The sequence below is a fragment of the Panthera leo genome, chromosome A3, assembly GCF_018350215.1.
Source record: "Panthera leo isolate Ple1 chromosome A3, P.leo_Ple1_pat1.1, whole genome shotgun sequence".
Classification (NCBI taxonomy): domain Eukaryota; kingdom Metazoa; phylum Chordata; class Mammalia; order Carnivora; family Felidae; genus Panthera; species Panthera leo.
This window is the reverse complement of record NC_056681.1, coordinates 67,660,894-67,682,262: the sequence shown is the minus strand read 5'-3', so window position 1 is coordinate 67,682,262 and position 21,369 is coordinate 67,660,894. Positions and strand designations below refer to the sequence as shown.

The following is a 21,369-nucleotide window of genomic DNA, read 5'->3' as shown; positions in this document are numbered from 1 at the left end:
AATTTCTTTTAAGATCCACCCTCAGAGTATAAGAGGGCATCAAAAATAACCCATTAGAACACAATTTTTCAAAAGCAAAATAGGTATTGAACATACTTTCTCTTCTGGAACTACAGTTAGACTTTATACTCTTTCCCTGCTACCTTTATTAAAACTATGCATAGTCCAGGAAATTCATCTTAACCTCTTGTCAATTTAAAAGAAAACACTCACACCTTCCTTGGGGTTCATCATCAGATAAAATGGTATACATGGTAAGCTTATATTCAAGCCTGACATATCTTAAAATAATTAACATAAAAAAATAGACACACATTGAAATAATAACATGGCTCTAAAAATGGACCTTTTTATGCTGCATATGTATACATGAAACCCATAAAATAACAGCAACAGAGCTGGACAAGCACACTGCCTTTCACCAAATGTGAAGTTGTTCAGGTGAACTGAAAATAAAGGTGAATCCTTGTTTTTTTGCAATTCAGGTTTTTTAAAGTGACAGAGCGTTTCACAAGTGCCATTTAGCCTGTCAATTCTCATTGAGAGGTTTACGTACCTCTTAAGGGTAGGAGAACAATGTTGGTGTTTAATACCAATTGTATACTTAAGTATTAAGATGAAGGATGGGGAAAAGGCGGGGGGGGGGGGGGGGGGGGGGGGTGTAGGCAAGAACTCGAAAAATATGCAGTAACACGTTAGATCACATTACTTGTTATTTCAGATAAATAATATAGCTTAGAGTCAACAATGGCCATACCAAAATTAAGAACTGCAGTTAGAGCACAACTGAACTTGGGAATTTTCTAAACACAGAGGAAACTAAGAGGGTTAATCTGAGTTCCAGGTCTAACCACTTCTTCCAGATAGCCTCAGTGTGGGTGAAGAGGGAGGAGAGGCCCCGGTTCCTCTTGCGGGGGCCAGTCCCAACTTCGGCTGAGTTACTGATCCTCATCGACCTCCTCCAACACTGACCCTCACAGCCGGGCCGCTAAGGGAAAGGGTTTCTGAAAATCTGTGAAGGGCCAGGAGGCAAAAAAGAGTGTGTAGAGCAGGGCCACCGTGATCCCTGGCCCGGCCCTCCCTCTACACAGAGCACAGGCCAAGGGGCCAGGCTGGTCCTCCTTACCACGGGGTTGACGCTGGCCATGATAGCGGTTCCGGTGCCTCCCCCCTCGCGCCTGCACAGCACGCGGTGCTCTGCCGAGGCCCACTCCCCGCACGCTTTGAACGGTGGCCGGCGGCTTGCACGTTGCTACGCAGGGACGCTGGGGGCGGGGCAGGGGAGGAGAGAATGTGGGTTGAGCAGGGTACACCGAATTGAGGGGAAGAGGTTGGCAGGCTTGAATGAGCCAAGAAGCCAGCTAAAATGGTCCGATTAAGTGTGATCTAACCAGCTTTCGGCCATTCAGCTGACCCCTGAAGAAACTTTATTTTCTCAGTCTGTAAATAAAGGCTAAGAAAATAGGGGAGACACGATGCAGTGGTAGATTCCAGTTCACCTTCAGCTTGGAAGGGGGGTGGGCTAGGAAAGTGGGGAGACTAGTGGCATCTGCCCTCACCTTTTACCAATTCTCACCCTTCCTTCTACGCCCCGCTCACAGCTGAACTCCAGTAAAAGTATAAAAGAGCTAAATAATTCTAAAATTGATAGTCAAAGTGTAGAAGAGCAACATTAGCATCATCTGGGAACCTGTTAAAAATGCAAATTATTGGGTCCCACCCTAGACCTAGTGAATCAGAAACTCTAAGGATGGGGCCCAGCATTCTGTAACTTTAACAGGCTCTCCAGACGATTCTGATGGGTGCTGAAATGAGATTCACTGTCCCAAGACAAAGATTCTCAGCTTTGGCTGCACGTTGAAATCACCTGGAGAGTTTAATAACCATTTGGCACCTGAGTCTCACCCCAGAGACTCTGATTCCACCATGCAGCTTAGGTAGAGAAGGAGTGTTAAAGTCAGCACCCCACTACTACCCAGGCTCTTTTCCTTCTCAGGTAGAAATCACCATCTCTTGACCTGCAATAATTCCCTCCCTCCCCTGAAAGGCAGAGCATCTAGGAGCATACCTTGACTAGGGCTGAGGATACATCTAAGCATAGATAACGTGGAGTCTTAAGAAAGAGAGAAAGTCATCTATTGCCACTACTCTGCCTTTTAAATAGCCTTTTTACTCTGCAGATAGGTCCTGACTTAACCAGATGGCTAAGTTATTTAATTATTAAAAATCATATCAGGTTTTAAATTGGCTGTTTATTTATTTGTATAAGTTCAGTAGAGCTATTTATGCCCTACACTCTGTATTCACTTTGCCTGGGCCAGGTACCTTACAAGTTGTGAGCTTCAAGCAGCTGATTTATATGGAGCCCTTTAGAAGGCTTTCTGAAATTAAAAACTATCTGAAATTTCTTTTACAAAAAGCCAAGAATTTTAAAGAGTAATTTTTAATGATTGTATCTCTAACTGGCAATTTACTACCAGAAGTATGCAAAATGATTTATCTGTCACCCAAAATACAAAAGCTAAAAGCAGTCATTGATTCCCACTGATATGATAAATCCAATTAAATTATTCAAGCTGAGAAATAAGAAGGCTGAAAGATCTCTTGTTTTCCAACGTTTCATAGCCAAGTTTTAAAACCTTCTTCTTAAATGCATATGATTGGTAATCACCTAACAGCATATTGTTTTATATTACTTCCTTGTATATTTTACCCTTCTCAAGGCTATATTGTAGATCATACATACTTCTGAAATTAAGTTTGAACCTTAATACCCAAAAGAAGTGTCACTAAGAGTTGAATTGTTATTGCTTAGTATACTTAATAGACTCAGGTCAGAGAGGCATTATGTATCTTTGGCAGAGAAATGTCAGCAACTTTCCATTTGCCTCTTGTGGTCTTTCTGGATGATCACTAGTAAGTTCAGATATAATTTGTTCCCAATAATAAATAATAGCTTTTAGAGGAGGTATACTTTAACCCATGTTCTAGGTGAATCCATGTTGTAAAATCTGCTCTGGATCTGTGGTAGCCACCATTCATGATGGCCCCAATGATCCTCACCTCCTGGCATTCACAACTTTGTGTTGTCCCTCCGACACTGTACCATGGTTTGTCTGGGTAGCAAATAGGATAAAGGAGAAATAATGTTGTATCACTTCTGAGATTAAGTTAAAAATGACTGTGGCTTCCTTCCTTGAGATTCCTTCAGATCATTCACTTTGGGAGACAGTAGTTATCATGTTGTGGGGACACTCAACCTGTGGAGAGGTTTGTGTGGCAAAGAACTGAGAGTCCAGCCCATAGCTAACAAAGATCAGAAGCCTGTAGACAATCACATGAGTAAGCTTGGAAATTGATCCTTCCCCCTTTAGGTGGTCCAAGGTGACAGTTTGACTGCATTCCTTTGAGAGATCTTGAAACAGAACCCCCCTCTAGGCATCTTGTGATTCCTAGTCCTGAGAAATTGTGTGAGATAATAAACACACGTCATTTTAAGCAGTTAAATGTGGGGATAATTTTTTTTTTAATTCTAGAGAAAGAGAGAGCACACAGCAGGGAAGAGGGGCAGAGGGAGAGTGAGAATCTTAGGCAGGCTCCATGCCCATCGGGGGTGGGGTGGGAGAGAGGGGTTGATCCCACAACCCTGCGATCACAACCTGAGCAGAAATCAAGAATCAGATGTTCAACCAACTGAGCCACCCAGGCTCCCCTGGGGATAATTTGTTACACAGCATGAGATGCAGGGCCCATTGTCTGATTGGATTGTGACTAGTGAAGGCTTAGTTCTACCTCATTGTAATCTCAGCACTTAAAAGTTTTTTTAATACCCTCATCAATCACAAGAGCATTTGAAAAGTATGTAAAGGAATCTTTATAGACTGATATCTGGTGGTGTTGACCCCAGGTTATCATCAAGCAAGCAAACTCTTATAGTCATGTAATGATCATATTTCTTTTGTCAATTTTTCAAACCCACTGGGGAAGTGTGTTGCATACACAAAACACTTTTGATGCTAAAATTGAAATTTCAAGATCCCAAAACTTCAGTGAGGCAAGTTTCAGTGACTATTTTTTATGTTAGTAAATAACCTAAAATGAGAATAAAAAAGGAATGCTGAGGTTTGGTCCTTCTTTGAGTATTCGGTTCTTTGAAATTATACCTGTGGCAAAGCATGAAGCTCTTCCCTAGCTGCCCATCACAATTTGGAACACCATGTTTTCATTTTCTCCTGCTTTATTTAGAGACTATAATACATAATATTACATTTGTGATCGATGCCTGTTTTGCAACATTTAAGCAAATCTAATAATTGGATTAATTTCTTTGTATTCCATATACTCTAGTTATTTTTGCCCAGAGGTTTCGGTGCTACTATTACAAAAGTAAAGAAATAATTTCACTTTGCTTATTGTGAGAAAAGGCCAGATCTATGAAGTCCTTTCTCTGAATGAGAATGTTTTTTAAAAAATGTATTTTAGAGACAGCCCATTATCTTTTACATATTAAATTTTACAGTCAAATGCAGAGCATTTCAGTAACTGTACAGGCTCTAAATTATATATTTAATCAGTAATGAAAAATACAAGTTAGTCTCTGAGCACATGACTTAAGGCAGCAACTATTCATAATTAGTTTCTGAACATTTTGCAACCACTGCACTAAACCCAGCAGTATTTCGCTTCTCTATCTGTTTGATCCTTCACATCTTCCAGGAAATGAAAATCCAGATAATCTCTGCCCCACCTTGTAACTTTGAAATTGTTACAAGTAGTTCTGATTTATGTATATTCTGTACTTCTGTAACATTTTCCATTTTCTAATCCAAAATCAACTTACATTATTTGAACATCAGATATTGCTTCACCATGATGAATTCCCTCTCCCCACCTCAAAAGGATTTCAGTTAAAATGACTGTGTCACAATGCTATGGCCAGCTGGTGACGTTATCACACAGTGTAATGCTGTTAATGATCACAGTACTGCCTATCTCAAAATGTTTTCACATTAAAGAGATGTATGCGTGGTGCACGTATGAAAATTAGTGATTATAATTAACTCAGCAAAAGTATGGAGGATGACTTCCAACACAATGTTCCCCATGGCTACTTTTTCAACATTCTCATCAGGGGCTGATCAGAATTCAGTGACTTTCTAGCTAACGAATGATTCCATTTTCGTTCTTTGAATCACAATGTGTATAATCATATATGAACATGAATTATTACCAAGGATAATGTCCATTGTCTTCAGTTAATTTTCCAAACTACATTTCTACTTAGAGACGAGGGAGATAAAGACCAATAAAACTAGCTTTGTTCCAACAGTACTGTACTTTTCTTCTTATCTAATTTGTCTCATTTTATGAAGCAGCATCTTGAGTATTCTATATTGTTATCTTAGGGGCTTCAAATATCAGGGGAGGCAGGGAAAATATGGAGTAGACACACTTCTTCCTATTCCTTCCACTAAATATAGCTAAAAACTCTAGGTAATGGATATAAAACAAACACAAGAACATCATGAAAGGTAGAGAGAAGAGCACAGACCAGTTAGAGAATTTGCAACCCAAAGAATGACACAGCAGTGAATTCTCTGGTTTTTCTTTTTGTCTCATGTATCCCGAACCAGGTGCTGATGAAGCTGGCAGCCCAGAAACACCAACAGTCACAGACAAAAAAGAACAAAAGGCTCTCTTTCTAGCCAAAGAACCAAGAAAGAGGCAGCAAGACAGAAAACTCTTTTTTTTTAAGTTTATTTATTTATTTTCAGAGAGATAGAGCATGCACACAAGTGGGGTAGGGCAGAGAGAGAGGGAGAGAGAGAGGATCCCAAGCTGGCTCCGAGCTGTCAGCTCGGAGGCCAACGCTGAAGTCAAGAGTCAGATGCTTAACCGACTGAGCCACCCAGGTGTCCCAAAACAGAAAACTCTTAAACAACTGCTCTACTAGAAAAAAAAAAAAATGGCCACATCCTAAACCTGTCAGTGAAGGCAAAGTAGACTTCCACTCTTGTCCACATATAACAAGGTGCAGCCATTCCCATGATGTCACTGGGTACCACACGTGATGCCTGGATTTGCACTTCACCCAGCTGTAGAGAAACATCCCTACCACCCACTGGGGTTGTCAGAGAAGGCCAAGATTTTAATTCCTGCTGGTGATAGTGAGACCTGTCCCTTGCAGTGTAGCAGAGGTCATGTGAGAAGGAGCAACAAGGCACCATTTCCTGTCTCAGCCGGAGTGATGTCAGTGGAAGCCTGTTATGAAGCATGAACTTCCCCCCTACCCAATACTAATGAAAGCTCCCCCCTCCCCTGGGGTGTCAACAGAGGCTAAAAGGAGAACCAGCCCTTCACCTCCACCTGGAAATAGCAAGATGGCATTCTCACCTTCCCCCACTGACCCACTGTCACAGAAGACCTGCTAAAACAGTTTTAAATAAGATCTAGTCTCATAATAACCAAAATGTCCAGCATGCAACTGAAAATCACCTATCGTCCAAGAACCAGGAAAATCTCAACTTGAAAGAGAAAAGACAATCAGTAGATACCAACACAGAGCTGACTAAGATGTGGGAATTATCTGACAAGGATTTTAAAGCAGTCTTACTAAAACTTCTTTGATGAGCATTCAAGCAAGCAATTAAATGAGCACTTTAAACAAATGAAAAAAAAGTCTCTACAAGGAAATAGAAGATACAGAGAAGAACCAAATGGAAGTTTTATGACTGAAAAATAGAATAACCAAAGTAAAAATTCTATGGATGGGCTTGCTATGTGTTGGATTATATCTCCCAAAAAAGGTAGAGTGAAGTCCAAACCTGCAGTACCTCAGACTGTGACCTTATTTGGAAATACAGTCATTGCAGATACAATTAGCTAACATAAGGTCATACTGGAGTAGGGTGGGCCCCTAACCCAATATGACTGATGTCTTTTTCAGAGAAGGACAAAGACACACAGAAAGAAGACAGTCATGTGACAAAGAGGCAGAAATTGGAGGGATGCATCTACAAACTAGGAATGCCAAAGATACCAGCAAACACCAGAATCTAGAAAAAGCAAGGAAGACATTCTCCCTTACAGGTTTCAGAGGGAGTATGGCTGGGTCAATACCCCGATTTCAAACTTCTAGCCCAACTTCAAATCGAGATAATAAGTTTGTTATTTTAAGTTACTCAGTGCATAGTAGTCTCTTACAGCAGCCCTAGGAAACTATACAAGGCTCAGCAGCAGAATGGAGAGCACAAAGCAAAGAATCCGTGAACTTGAAAACAGAACAATAGAAATAGCCCAATTTGAACAATGAAGAGAAAAATAGACAATGGAAATATAAGTGTCTTTCTTGTCAGGAACCATAAAGGCCAGGAGGAGGTGGGCTGAAAAGAACTGTCAACTCATTATCCCAAATGCAGTGAAAATATCCTTCAAAGAAAAAAGGGAAAATCAAAATATTCTCAAATGAAAGAAAACTAAGATTATCTATCACCAGCAAAGCTACCCTAAAAGTATGGCTAAAGGTAGTTCTTGAAATAGAAAGGAAATGATAAAAGGAGGAAAGAAAGAAAGAAAGAAAGAAAGAAAGAAAGAAAGAAAGAAAGAAGAAAGAAGAAAGAAAGGGAGAAAGAGGGAGGTAGGGAGGGAGGAAGGAAGGGGAATGAAAAATACAAAATATGTAAATGTAACAGACTTTCCTTCTCTTGGCTTTTTGAATGTTAGCAAAAGCTACAAAGAGAAATACATTAAAAATACTCTAGATAAATCAAAATGGAATTCTAAAAAAAATGTACAAGTAACCAACAGGAAAGCAGGAAAAAGAAAAAAAAATAAAGAACAGAGGGAACGAACAGAAAAATATAGGCACAAACCTGTGTTGGCAAGAATGTGAAGAAAGTGTAAACAGTGCAGCTAGTTTGGAAAACAGTTTGGCAGTTTCTTGAAAAATTAAAAATAAATTTCCCATATGACCCAGCAATTCCACTCATACCCAAGAGAAATGAAAACATGTCCACACAAAGATTGGTACATGAATATTCATAGCAGCACTGTTGATAATAGCAAAAAAGTGAGGAAAACCCAAATTTCCATCAAATGATAAATTGTCAAATAAAATGTGGTATAGCCATGCAATGGAATACTATTAGACAATAAAAAGGAATGAAGTACTGATACATGCATGAACCTGGATGAACACAGATACACAATATGAATGAGCTTCAAAAACATTACAGTGGAGCACCTAGGTGGCTCAGTTGGTTGAGCATCCAACTTCGGCTCAGGTCATGAACTCACACTTCATGGGTTTAAGCCCTACATGGGGCTCTATGCTGACAGCTCAGAGCCTGAAGCTTCCTTTGGATTCTGTGTATCCCTCTCTCTCTGCCCCTCCCCTGCTTATGTTCTGTCTCTGTCCCTCAAAAATGAATAAACATTCAAAAAATAATTTTTTTAAGATTATAGTAATTTAAGGAAGCCAGAGACAAAAAAACTTCTATTGTTTAATTCTATTTATATTAAATGTCCAGAAGAGGCAAACCTATAAAGACAGAAATTAGATTAGTGGTTGCCTGGGGCTGCAATGAAAAAGAGAAGCAACTGAAAATGGGCTCCAGGAATTTTGGGCGGAGATGGGAATGTTCTAAAATTGATTGTAGTGATGTGATGGTTGTACAATTCTGTGGATGTACTAAAAATCTTTGAATTGTTCACTTAAAACAGGTGAACTTTATGAGATACAGTCATCAAGAAATTTGTCAAAAGGTATCAAGGTTTCAGGGGAGTTAGGGTGGACCTAATTTTTTTTTAATTACGGTAAAATAAACATGACAAAATTTGCCATCTTAACCATTTTTAAGTGCACAGTTCAGTGGCATTAAGTACATCTGCATTGTTGTGCAACTATCACCACCACCCATCTCTATAAGTCTTTTCATTTTGCAAAACTGAAACTCCGTGCCCACTGAACAGTAGTAACTCTCCATTTCAACTTGGAGCTGCGTTTTATCCTTGTGTGGACAGGTCTAGGAAATTAAGCAACTGGTATTGTTTCAAATGCAGGAAAAAAACTTTCTGAAGCTACAGAATGGTTCCAAAATATGTTTAACAAAAGACAGATACTTTCATTTCACAACCAAAAACACCACTCCATTGGGTGTTGGGTATTCAATGAGAAACCATGACTCCTGGCCCATAGGAGGTGCTAAAAGCCTATGAAGAAGGCTTCCTTCTTCATTTTCAGCAGCTTTTAAAAATAAGATGGAATCAAATTTTAAAGCAAACACTTTTTTTTTCATCCTCTTGAAGATATATATGTTTAGTAAGAAAAAGTATATTTATATGTGTGATAGATTTTAAATTTCTTGAAGACTGGGGCTGTGTATTATTATCTTTATATGTCTCCATAGTATCTCCACTACAGAAATCATTCATTGAATGTTACTGATTTGAATTTTTAGTTAAACTGCTCTAAAATGAGGGCGCTTGGGTGGCTCATTCAGTTAAGCCTCCAACTCTTGGTTTTGGCTCGGGTCATGATCTCACAGTTCATGGGTTTGAGCCCTGCATTGGGCTCCATGCTGGCAGTGAGGAGCCTGCTTGGTATTCTCTCTCTTTCCCTCTCTCTCTACCCTTCCTCTGCTCATTCTCTCTCTCTCAAAATAAATAAATAAACTTAAAAAAAATTGTTAACTGCCATAAAATGGAATTCCTAGCCTATTTGTGGGGAAAAAAATAGGGACCAAAATAAAATTACCAATAGGAGAAGTAGTGCATTGATCTTCATTCATTCATTCATTCATTAGATATTTTTTATTCAACATATAGATCATAAACACTTGCTAAGGGATCAGCACCATAGCATTGACATTGATACAACCATTGCCTACCACCACCCCTGTCTGTGGGCTTCTTCCTAGAAAATGGGAAATTACTGTAGGCAGAGTCACCCCAATCAAAATCCCAGATGGGAGAGAGGAAAGAAAACTACACAAGCAATTACAATGTAATGGGTTAGTAGTCAAAATTACTTATGAGGAGCACCTAACTTGAACAGGGAGAATCAAGGCGGCTTCCTGGAGTAGGACCCCTCAAGTTAGACTGTGGAATGAGCAAGGGATAAAGGAAGGGGGCAGGGAAGAGTGTCCCAGGGCGCTGTACAAGCCAAAGCTTGGCCAGACAAGGGAGGACATGGTGGGTTTGAGAAAATGAGAGCATTTGGCCAGGGGTTAGAGAACAACATAAGTTGGCAAAGTTAAGGCTGGCTGGTCAGTGTCAGATCGTGTGCTCCCCACTGACTGCAGCAGGGAGTGTGGATTGGAGGACAGGCACACTGGAAGCGGAGGAGCAATTACAAGTCTGTGGGGTAAGGAAGAATCAGCAGCTCTGTTTGAAAAGCCTGCAGCAGGCGCAGAGGAAGAACAAGAGATCGACGTTGCTGATGGGTATCCTTTCCTGGTGCTCAGTCATATAAAGCAAAGAGGAAGAAAGGGGTAAGACCTCAAGAGACTTGAGCAAGTTTGGGTGGCCGGGGTGTGGGGTGGAGATCCACCAACAGGGAAAAGGCAATAAAAAAAAGGGTGACAAACGTCATCTAGTTCACAGTTTTACCTCAGGCCACTTCTGGTCCCAGTGTGAGTTTAATATAGAATTTGTCCTTTTCCACAATGAGTACTCAGCAAAGCCTTTGAAAAGTGTTTCAGAAGATCTCAAAATTATCCACTGGAGAGGCAGGCTCTTGGCATTTAACAATGCCACTGTTTAAAGATGCTCTTTCCTTGTCCTTTTCATGGCACTTGAGGACCTTGGGGTGGAATTCTCTCTGAACAGTGTGAAAATATCAAAACAAAGCCCTACAGAAAAGGACAAGCATTTCTACTGGCACCATCGCCCACCCCCACACAGCCACTCACAGATCTGCAGCATCTCTCTCAGAGATGAGAAGCAGAAAAAGAGTAAATTCTACACCAGCCACCACTGGGTTTCCCCAACCTGAACATGCATTCTTTGTTAGTGGGATTAATAATCTTCAATTCCAAAATCTCAAGAATTTCCCCATTTGGATCAGTATAGTTGATATTTAAGCATTGCTACCAGTGAAGAACAGAAGTTGAGAAATACATGACCGAACTATTCAAGAAAATAAAATTAAAGTCAGTCTTTTTAAAAAAAATTTTTTTTTGTTAACGTTTATTTATTTTTGGGACAGAGAGAGACAGAGCATGAACAGGGGGAGGGTCAGAGAGAGAGGGAGACACAGAATCTGAAACAGGCTCTAGGCTCTGAGCTGTCAGCACAGAGCCCGACACGGGGCTCGAACTCACGGACCGCAAGATCGTGACCTGAGCCGAAGTCAGACACTTAACCGACTGAGCCACCCAGGCGTCCCTAAAGTCAATCTTAAAGGGGAGTCACAGATACCCCTTCTCTGTGGGAGGGTGAAAAGCTTCTGAATTCAATTCCATTTCTGGGAAAAAAAAAAAACTAAAAAATGATACCTTGGATACATATGCCTGCTTGCATCTGTACCCATAAACTCTGCCTTCCCTCCTATTTGCAATGGGTGAATTGTTCATCCCCTTATCTAAATCAGCCCCCCACTAGCACCTCGGAGTCCATCCCCACTGTCTACTCAGAGATATGACCCTAGCAATTTTCTCTCTGTCTTTGGCATCATCCATTTTTCTTTTGCCACCGGATCACTGCCAACATGCAGACATCCACTATCTAGGGGTATACCAAAGGTTAAAGAGAGGGTGGTCAGTCCCAGGTGCAGGTAATAGCGTGTGCATTGTCTATAGAAAATTTAGATACAAGAATGAAAATGACTTTTAATCCGGTTGCTTTTTCTTTTGCCACGTGCTGGCAATTCTAAGCAATATCTGAGATACAACATTCCCCCACCCTGCTCCTGGCAACTTTTCGTTGGTACAGTGTTCTAAACAACAGCTAGAATCACTGTTGAGTTTTAATAACACACACATAAGCTTCAAATCAGCACACGTTAACTTCTTACCATTTCATGAACATTGTCGTCTGCATAGAAGTTAATCTGAAAAATCCCCAGTTATACAGTTAAACCCAGGACATATAGGGACTCAGATATCCATATTCATTTGGGGAATTCCTAATGGTCCAGAGTCATCCAAATTTGCTTCAGTTCCTGTCTCCATTCCCTTTGGAACTACATATTCCTAGGTGGAGACTATCGATTCACAATAAACAATGACCAGAAAGATGAAAAAGTAAAACTTGAGTTACTTCATTTTTGTCATTCTGTGTGACTCTCCTGTGTGCCATTTGTATCTTTAAATTTAAAAGAATGAAACAGTAGGATGCCTGACTGGTGCCATAGGAAGAGAATGCAATGCTTAAACTCAGGGTTGTGAATTCAAGCCCCACATTAGGTACAGAGATTACTTAAAAATAAATAAATAAACTTAAAAAATAAATACAAATAAATAAAGAGAGAGATATAGTGTGAATGGCAAGATGTAATAATTTTTGCTTGAGAAGTTTTGTTTGGTTGCTCTATACATGAAATATTTATTGTATTTGAGTAATAATACCTTTAAAATTGAAGTCTATTCTTCTATTTTAATTATTAATTATTTTAAAACTGAAGAAGGAATTAAGAAAACAAAACATTTAATTAGCATTGCCTAGATTGTACCTATTGCAGCTATTTTTGTGTTATTAAAATTCATGTATTAGTTACTGGACAACTATTTACATAGAATGTTATTATACCAGGCTGTAACACAGAACCAAAGTACAGACTGTTGGGTAAATATAAAAACTACCAAATAAATAGTTGTATTGTTTTCATCCTGCAGGAACCGAGAGGAATTTGTGGGTGTTCACAAGACTGTGAAACTAGCAGCTAGTTCATAAACATTCTGAATTTCGTAACAAAACCTGAAGTGAGATCTCCATACCAACATGAAATAACACTGGCTGGTGGAGACTAACCAAGAAAAATTTTAAAGCAGAATAAGAGGTGATTGAAGCAATGGCTGGATTTATTTCAAAACTTGTGATGCTTCCAACACCACAAGTACAGTTAATGGAAACTCTGAATAATGCAAGCGGGCACGTCCAAAGCACCTGATAGAAACAATGCAAGATTCAGACAACATGGACTGAAAGATGACAAGGAATCACTTCCTAGAAGTACTGACAATGAGGAAGAGAAGTGAAATTTTAGTAAGAGTCAACATCAATCAGATTTACGAAAACAGTGACAAAGAGGATGGACTTTGGTCTTAAGGCGAAAGGGTGTTAAACATCTCATCCTCACCAGCTACTGTCCCAATGTTCTTATTTACAGCAAAGCTCCTCAAAAAAGCCATCTACTCACGGTCTCTACTCCTACTTGAGTTGTCTGTCAACGTCACGGATGATTTCCACGTTGCTAAATTCAAAGACCAATTCTTAGTCCTCGGCTTATACGGTCAGCAGCATTTCAGGTAGCTGATTACACTTACTCCAGTGAGGTACTCTTCCTCCATCTCCTTTACTGGATCATCCTCATTTTCCTGACCCCTAATATTACAGTCCAAAGACTCAGTACCTAGACCGCTTCTACTTTTTACACTCACTTGTAGGCAATCTCATCCAGTCTTACAGCTTTTGGTGCTAGGGTCTCTAAACATCCCATCTCTGGCTCGACCCTCTTTCCTGCCTGGTGTATTTACCTGGATGTCTGATAGGCCTCTCAAGGTCAACACACTCAACCTGCATTTCTGATCTTTCTCCCCAAACTTTCTCCTATAACTCTTTCTCTTCTCCATAAAAGACAGCTCCCGTTTTTAGTTGCTCAGGCCAAAAGTCTGGGAGTCAGTTTTGTTTCCTTCTTTCCACCACACTGGGAGCCCAATCCAATCCATCAGCACACACTACTGGCTCTGTATTTCAGACATGTCCTGAGTCCAACCATATTTCACCCCCCATTACCATTCCCAGGTACCATTGCCTCTCACCTGGATTATTGCAATAGCCTCCTAACCACACACTGCTTCTGCCATTACCCACTTTTATGTCCACAGAATCATCATAACATGTAATTCAGTTCATGTCACTCATCTGCACAAACCTTCTAATGGCTCCCGTCTCACTCAGAATAAAATCCAAGTCCTTCCCAAAGACTACAGAGCCCTATGTGATCTGCTTCCCTCACCCACCCACAACCTCCCTGATCTCTCCCCCAGCCATCCTCCCGTTCACCTGCTCCCACCACCCAGCAGCCATCTGCCCTCCTTGGTGTTTCTCCGATAGGCTAAGCACACTCAGACTTCAGTGCCTCTGCAAAAGCATTTCCTTCTGCTGGACACACCCTCCTCTGGGAGATCTTGGTCACTTGCTTCCTCACTTCTTTCAGGTCTCTGCTAGAATGTCATCTCATCAGCGAGGACTTCTGGGGCCAACCTATCTAAAATGGGTTTCAATTTTCTGCCATTCTGTTGCTTTTTTCCACCCCCTGCACAGCAATAATCACAACACGGTATCCGTGTATTGTCCAACTTCCCCACTATTAAATATCTTCCACAAGAAGAGGAATTTGCTGTTTGGTGATTGCGTATCCCCAGTGCCTAGAAAAATGCAAGCACACAGTAAGCACACAATAAACATTAGAGTCAGCAAGACAACTAATTAGAACAATGGTCTCATAGCATTTTGAGGTGATTCAAAGTGAACACTTAAAGCAGCCGATGTCAAGCAAGCCTTCTGTACTTCAGAGTGTGGAAGACACCTTTGGGAATGCCTGATGTGTTTAGCCACATTCATACACTTACTCGTGGAAAAATATTGTTCTAACAGGCTTTATAAGAAAATGACAACATCCACCCAGAAAGATTTCTGGAAGACAGTGCCTGTCTTAAAGAGACAATGCTCGTTAGTAGTCTCTGAGGACTACACGGGGTGAAGGCTTATCCTTGAGTCAAGACAGTATGGTATAGCCTCCTGAAAGCATACATTTGCTTACCTAAGAACCTAAAAGTACATTCCTGCACTAGAGCTTTTTACAGACCACACCCAACTTGATACATGGCAACTGAAAGCTCAGAAGTCAAACAGGATGGACCCGCTGTAATATTTTTAAAATATTTTAAAGGAAGAAGATTTAGAGTTTATTAAGTTAAAATAAATTGTTTGAAATATGTTGAGAAGCAAGGCACTATTTTTTTTTTTGTCTCTGTAGTACTCAAAAATATTTAGAGATAAGCATGGTATTTAAATCTCTGGGATGTGTAAAATTGTATTCAACAGCATTTTTAGACAGGGCATTAAGAATACTTAAAGTGTTTGTCTACTGCATTAATTTTAATTATACTCCACTGGACTCACAATGGTTTGAAATGCTTTACAAAATGCCCCCAAGATCTTTTATTAATCATAATACAAGCACCACCAAACTCAAAAGCTCGAACTCTGGGTAGCAGCAGCTTGCCTGCGAGCGCCCTCTTCTGTTTCAAAAGTATATGGCAATTTTCATTACGTGGAATTCACAATTCTGGGCAGCACAAAATGGGCTTTTCAGGGAAATGTCGACAAACACAATCATATTATTTAAATATACTGTCCTCCCACCTGAGGTTTGTCAGGCTGTTCTGGAGCAGATAGAGGAGGGGAAGATGAGGGGAAAGTTGCAACCCCAGAAGTTAATGGTGATTTGCATTTCATCCCCGGGAAATCTCTGAGAAATGAACTTTAATCTAAAACATGAAGCAACTAGTCTAATCTGTTTTCCTTTTCCTTACAGACAGAATCCGATTTTAAAGGCAAAATATTACCTGCAGCTTTTATCTAAGGTATTCTCTGTAACTCAGCGATTTGCTTTCTGACTTGCAATCCTGTCTTGCTTTAAAAATTAATGTACAAATTCATATTTAGATGCTAGTTCTAAGCAGGAACGTACTAATGCAATTATAATCAGAAAAACCTTTTGTTCCATATAAACTGGGAAAATATGCAGGGAATGAGGTTGAATCTTATGAAATTGCCATTAAGAATGGGTAAATATTGCCCATTTCATATGGTTCAACCAAATACACCCAGTCCTGTGCTTTAGGACCCTGGATAAGAGCACTAAGAGGGGCTGAGAGAGACATAGCAAAATCTAGTGGAATCACGGTGTGTCTACACACAAAGGGCCTGGGTAGTCTAGGTGGAGTTGATATAAAACAGGAAAGAACTGATTGATGTGAATTTGAGGGATTTTATTAGAAATATAATCAGCTTATGCTATTTGATTCTTTTGTTGTTCCTGCAGAACGAGCCAAACCCTGCTCATTCCAGTAGTGGCTAAAACAGCGCTTAATGATCTGGCCACTATGAGGTTTATTTCCTGATGCAGTTTTGAAATTTAACTTCTATAGCTAGATAAAAATTGAATTTCAACACATGGCAGCTTTCTTATAAAAAGGGCAAGCAGAGAGGTTGTTAGGTTGGTTTTTATTAGAACTGATGGATCTTCGTATCTTTTATGGCCTCCCACCCAACACACACCTTATCTGAAATATATTCTGTACAGTTGCATAAAAATCGTTTATGAAACTGAAAATAGATTCCTTTAAATGAGTATCATTTCTATAATAGTAGTTGCCAAAGTTTGAAAATTCCTTAAAATTCTCCTGTGGACAAAGTTCGTATTGGTGTCGGGAAAAATTAGGAGAGTTTTTTTTTTTTTAAGACTTACTCATTTTTGAGAGACAGAGTGTGAGTGGGGGAGGGGCAGAGAGACACTAAGACACGGAATCTGAACAGGCTTCAGGCTCCGAGCTGTCAGCACAGATAATGACGTGGGCTTGAACTCACTGACCCCAAGATCACAACCTGAGCTGAACTCAGACACCCAATGGACTTAACCACTCAGGAGCCACTAGGAAAACCTTTCTTTCAACAGCAGGTGCCCTATTAGCTCATTTGTCCAGGTTATCAACATCTTTCATTTTCTTTGAGCTATTGTCCAACTCTGTAAACTTTAGAAAACTGGTATTAATGTCCATGATCCTTGTCCATACAAATGCAAATTAGGGGCACCTGGGTGGCTCAGTCGGTTAGTGTCCTACTTCAGCACAGGTCATGATCTTGTGGTCCTTGAGTTCCAGCCCCATACTAGTCTCTGACAGCTCAGAGCCTGGAGCCTGCCTCGGATTCTGTTTCTCCCTCTCCCTCTGAACCTCCCCTCCCTTCTCAAAAATAAATAAATATTAAAGACAATTAAATTTTAAAAAAACAAATGCAAATTAATTGTAGGTAAACTGATTGTTGATTATTGCCCTATGAATAGGTCCATTTTGCATCTATTTATAAGCTGATTTCAGAATCCTTATTGCCTGTGTCTCTGCTCTTTGAATTGTCCTTGGAACCAGATGTAACATCTTACCAGTTCCCTCATTACTTAATGAGCTAACTTAAAACTTGGGCATGTCCATATATATATATATATATATATATATATATATATATATATATGTATATTTTTTTATAAGAGTAATGACTATACCCTCTTTTAAAAATCATCCTTTCACATCACAGATTGTAGTTTGATGGTGTTATTTTTCCAGAATGTGCCAAGATTCCATGTTCAGTGACTCCTTAATAATGAAGCACTATACATTTGCCTGACAGAGAGTCAATTGTTTAAGATCCTTGAAATTGATTTCATACAAAAAAAAAAAAAAAAACAGTCCCAGACCTTGCAAAAACAGATATAAGTCCATTGCACAGCAAGAACCATTTGAAATACATCTTTAATTTTAAAAAATCAATATGCAATCTACAAAATATTTTGTTACATGATTATTAAGGCTCAACCTGTTTTATATTTGTATTGCTATGACATAAAATCATATTTTGAGTAAGATATAGTAATACTTATTGTTAAGGAAGACCTTCTAACTGAATTTATAAGAAAAAGGGCTGTATCATAAATACAGTTCCAGAATGGAGGAAACTAAAACCCTAAAACTGTCCCAATATATAAATCAGGTCAAAATGCTAGCCTTTATTTATGTGCTGGAAAGTAATTATTTTCATACATTTTTAATGGATCAACTATTTTCATTCTCATAGAAAAAGGACATGTACTTAAATTCAGACCTGTACAAATGATCAGGTAGCCATCAAGCCATGAATTCATTTACACGGTTAGCATGATCCTTTGACTGGTAAGGCAACCAGAGCAGAACATCTAGTCTCATACTGGTCAACTCCTTGGAACTCTGCCATTGTATCCATCAAACAACTGATCCCCAAATGGTCAAACTCATAAAGGGTTGATCTAAATGACCTAAATTAAAACGCTAGAAAGGATTTCCTCCTTCACACACATCCTTCCTCCCTCCCCAACTTAAAAGCAGGGGGGTTGTTGTTGTTTTGAAGATTATCATTTAGTTTCTGACAAAGGAAATTTCACTTCTTAATTTGTAAGTCTAAATGAATTCCACCTGATTTTTCACTTAGAGCACCATGGTCACATTTGACCTTCTGCCATTTCTGAGGTCAGAAGAATTGTATTAAAAAGCTTCTCCTCCCTTCACAGAATGTTAATTTAACGCTAAGTAATGAATATTTAAAGATCCTAATAGATGTGCAAATTAACAATTATGCTGTAGCACCCTGCTGTTAATGCTATCAACCTTTGCATTGCTGCAGAAACCAATTTGAGCTTTAGTCAGCCTTTTTGTTACTGCGTTTTCAACACTGAATCTTGAGATGCTCCAAAGGCTGGGTGGCTGGTGGGTAAATGACCCCAGCAGTGAGGTACCCACAAATACTGGGCAACCTGTGAAGCATGAGAGGTGATTAATTGAATGCTTTGCTGAAATTATTTGGAAGTGTAAATATTCATTAAGTTCATCTGAATCAGACTCTGAGTTCTTTACGGGCAGGATGCCATAAAACAGATTTAAAAGGAATGGCAGTAATTAACCCAGCTGACTTCCCTGGGATCATGGAACAGCATCAGGTCCAGCCTGCCTCCATATTTGTTCTGAGCATGACTGCAGTCACTCCAGAATGTGCCACACCAGATGATGGGGAAAGATAGTGGAATTTTTTTTTCTAGTGACACACACACAAATTTCCCCTCCCATGCAATCAACAGTGAGTCTCCAACATATGACATTATGCGTACTGTATCAAGTGAAGTTTAAAAGAACAATACCAATTCATTTTAACAGTCAACTTTTGCATTCTCTGTTTTTAAAGTAAAATAATGATGAGCAATAAAATCTGCTGATTGATACAGATTATCAGAAGTGTTTGTTTTTAATCTGTTTTGAACAGATTAAAGTGAATGTAGTACAATATTAAATAAAACATATGACATCAAGTCTGTGGGCCAACAAATAAATGCTGTTTGAAAGAACATTATTATATCATCAGCTCTGACTCAAAAGATATCTGATAAATAGGGAAATATGCCTCCTAATCATATTTAAGATTCAATATAAATTGAAGGTGTATAATACCACATGGAGGGCATTGTTTTTTCGGACTAAAAAATCTGTAGAATATGGAATTCATAGATTTTAAGTCTGACCTTTCACTGTAAATATTGAAAGAAAATTATAAACAGAATTTGAACTGCTGATGCTATTGGTTTTTTATTAGAAACCAAGCATTTACCTGACTTGGAAGAATAGAGATGTCACCTCGTAAAAATTCAGGTAGAATAATCTAGTGTCTTTCATTTTCTTCATCTTTTAAAGAAAAATACTCTAAATTAAGCAGAATTAGCATAAATAGCATGATAGCAGTACAAGCATAAAATAATCATAATATCATTTAGACTTCTACTCAAGAGAGGCTTATGTTAATTACAAATAATACTTTATCAAAAATACATTCTTAGAGCCTGTACTTTTGGGAGATAATATTCATGAACTTTAAAAATTCATCTCTAATATACATAAATATTTTAACTAGTGTCCAATACCATTCCATTCTGAAAGGAATCTCTCCAAGCAAAAGGCAATATGTCTTAGTGACTTGTACTAAAATATGTATATCAACAGAAATAGCTTCTTTGCAACACACACCAGAACACAAATACATTTTGAAAATGATAACACTGTGGGGAAAGACAGGTACCAAATACAGTTGATGATTACTCACCAATGTAGGAAGAGGACAGGAAGATAAATTATTCAAAATCAGATGCTTCCACATCTCCATTTTAGCCTGTGGTTTCAGCCTCATTCTACACCTAGCCACATTCCACAGATGAGCAAGAGGGAAAATTGAGTATTTCACTTTATGTCTCCTTTGAATGCCTCACCCTCCAGTAGAGGTGCTAAGAAGAGCAAGAAGAGACGGGACTGGAAGATAATAAATGTGGCCCCCAGGGGATCCAGAGTGCAAAACAGTGAGCCACTGAGTAATGAAAAACTCCAAAACCCTTTAGCCAAGCTGGTTGTCTGGTAACACATTGAGTAACAGTGACTCTGAGTTTTAATGGGAAACAAAGACATCATACAAACTATAGACACATTTTAGATGAAACTCCTGCAGCACAAACATATCAAAAGCATAAAATACAGATTGTTTGCTTTCAGGTCTCCACTTCTCTAAACAAGGCCATTGGACCTGTCCGAACCCCTCTATTCAGAAGTCATTTCCACGGCACAGAGCAGATCTTTGTATGGTTTCTGTCAATTGCATATTTGAAAAGTGGGTCATCATTTACTCTTTCCACTCTACTGAGTTACACAGTCACCAGCTTTATCTGGGTCTTCTCCATCGATTTTAATCCTCTTCTTTTCTATTTCAACCTGTATGCGAAAGCGAAACATGGCAACATTAACAAACACAGAACTAACACTGTTCAGTCCTACTTCATGCATGTGGCAAGGACCGCAGCCACCTCATCCTTTGGACACACAGTGCCTCCACGGTGTCATGCTAGCCCCGAGTGAGGCAGCCTGCTCTCCTCTTGAGCTTCGCAAATCCTTCCCTCTCTGGTCAGATCTTGTAGAGGACTGAAACTCTCCTCCCTTCTAAGTCAGACATAGGGTTTAGAAAAGTACACAGAATACATACACTGATAAGACATTTAGAGTCCTGGATAGATGTGTGAACAACTATACCCCCAAGTATCATATATGGAGCCTTTGGCCCCCTTGAAATTTATAACTCACCCAAAATCTTCTAATTAAAATGAACTACTTTACAAACTAGTAAACCAGATGGACAGAACCATCCACCTGCCCCTCATCTTTTTCATTTCATCTCAAGTGTTACTGCTTCACAGAGAGGCCCTCCTGGGCCACCTGAGATAAGGAAGCCCTCCATCATTCTCTATCTTAGTCCCCTATTTTATTCTCTTCTTAGAATCTGTCACTATGTGAAACTATTTATTTGTTT

At 39.3% G+C, this 21,369-nt stretch overlaps 3 protein-coding genes across 5 annotated transcripts in view; 1 reads left to right on the top strand and 2 right to left on the bottom strand.

The window, feature by feature from the left end:
* Positions 1 to 1,235, bottom strand: part of GTF2A1L (general transcription factor IIA subunit 1 like) — a 42,604-nt gene extending 41,369 nt beyond the window's left edge. The window contains exon 1 of the mRNA XM_042932228.1: positions 1,127 to 1,235. Coding sequence (XP_042788162.1) covers positions 1,127 to 1,147 — 21 coding nt within the window. The 5' untranslated portion in view covers positions 1,148 to 1,235. The remainder of the gene's footprint in view (positions 1 to 1,126) is intronic.
* Positions 1 to 15,082, top strand: part of LHCGR (luteinizing hormone/choriogonadotropin receptor) — a 119,164-nt gene extending 104,082 nt beyond the window's left edge. The window contains exon 11 of the mRNA XM_042932226.1: positions 12,834 to 15,082. Coding sequence (XP_042788160.1) covers positions 12,834 to 12,891 — 58 coding nt within the window. The 3' untranslated portion in view covers positions 12,892 to 15,082. The remainder of the gene's footprint in view (positions 1 to 12,833) is intronic.
* Positions 15,083 to 17,760: 2,678 nt separating this feature from the next.
* Positions 17,761 to 21,369, bottom strand: part of LOC122216036 (stonin-1) — a 57,299-nt gene continuing 53,690 nt past the window's right edge. For all 3 annotated transcript variants that reach the window (XM_042932223.1, XM_042932222.1, XM_042932224.1), the window contains exon 4: positions 17,761 to 20,777. In XM_042932223.1, the coding sequence (XP_042788157.1) occupies positions 20,703 to 20,777 (75 nt within the window). In that variant the 3' untranslated portion in view covers positions 17,761 to 20,702. The remainder of the gene's footprint in view (positions 20,778 to 21,369) is intronic.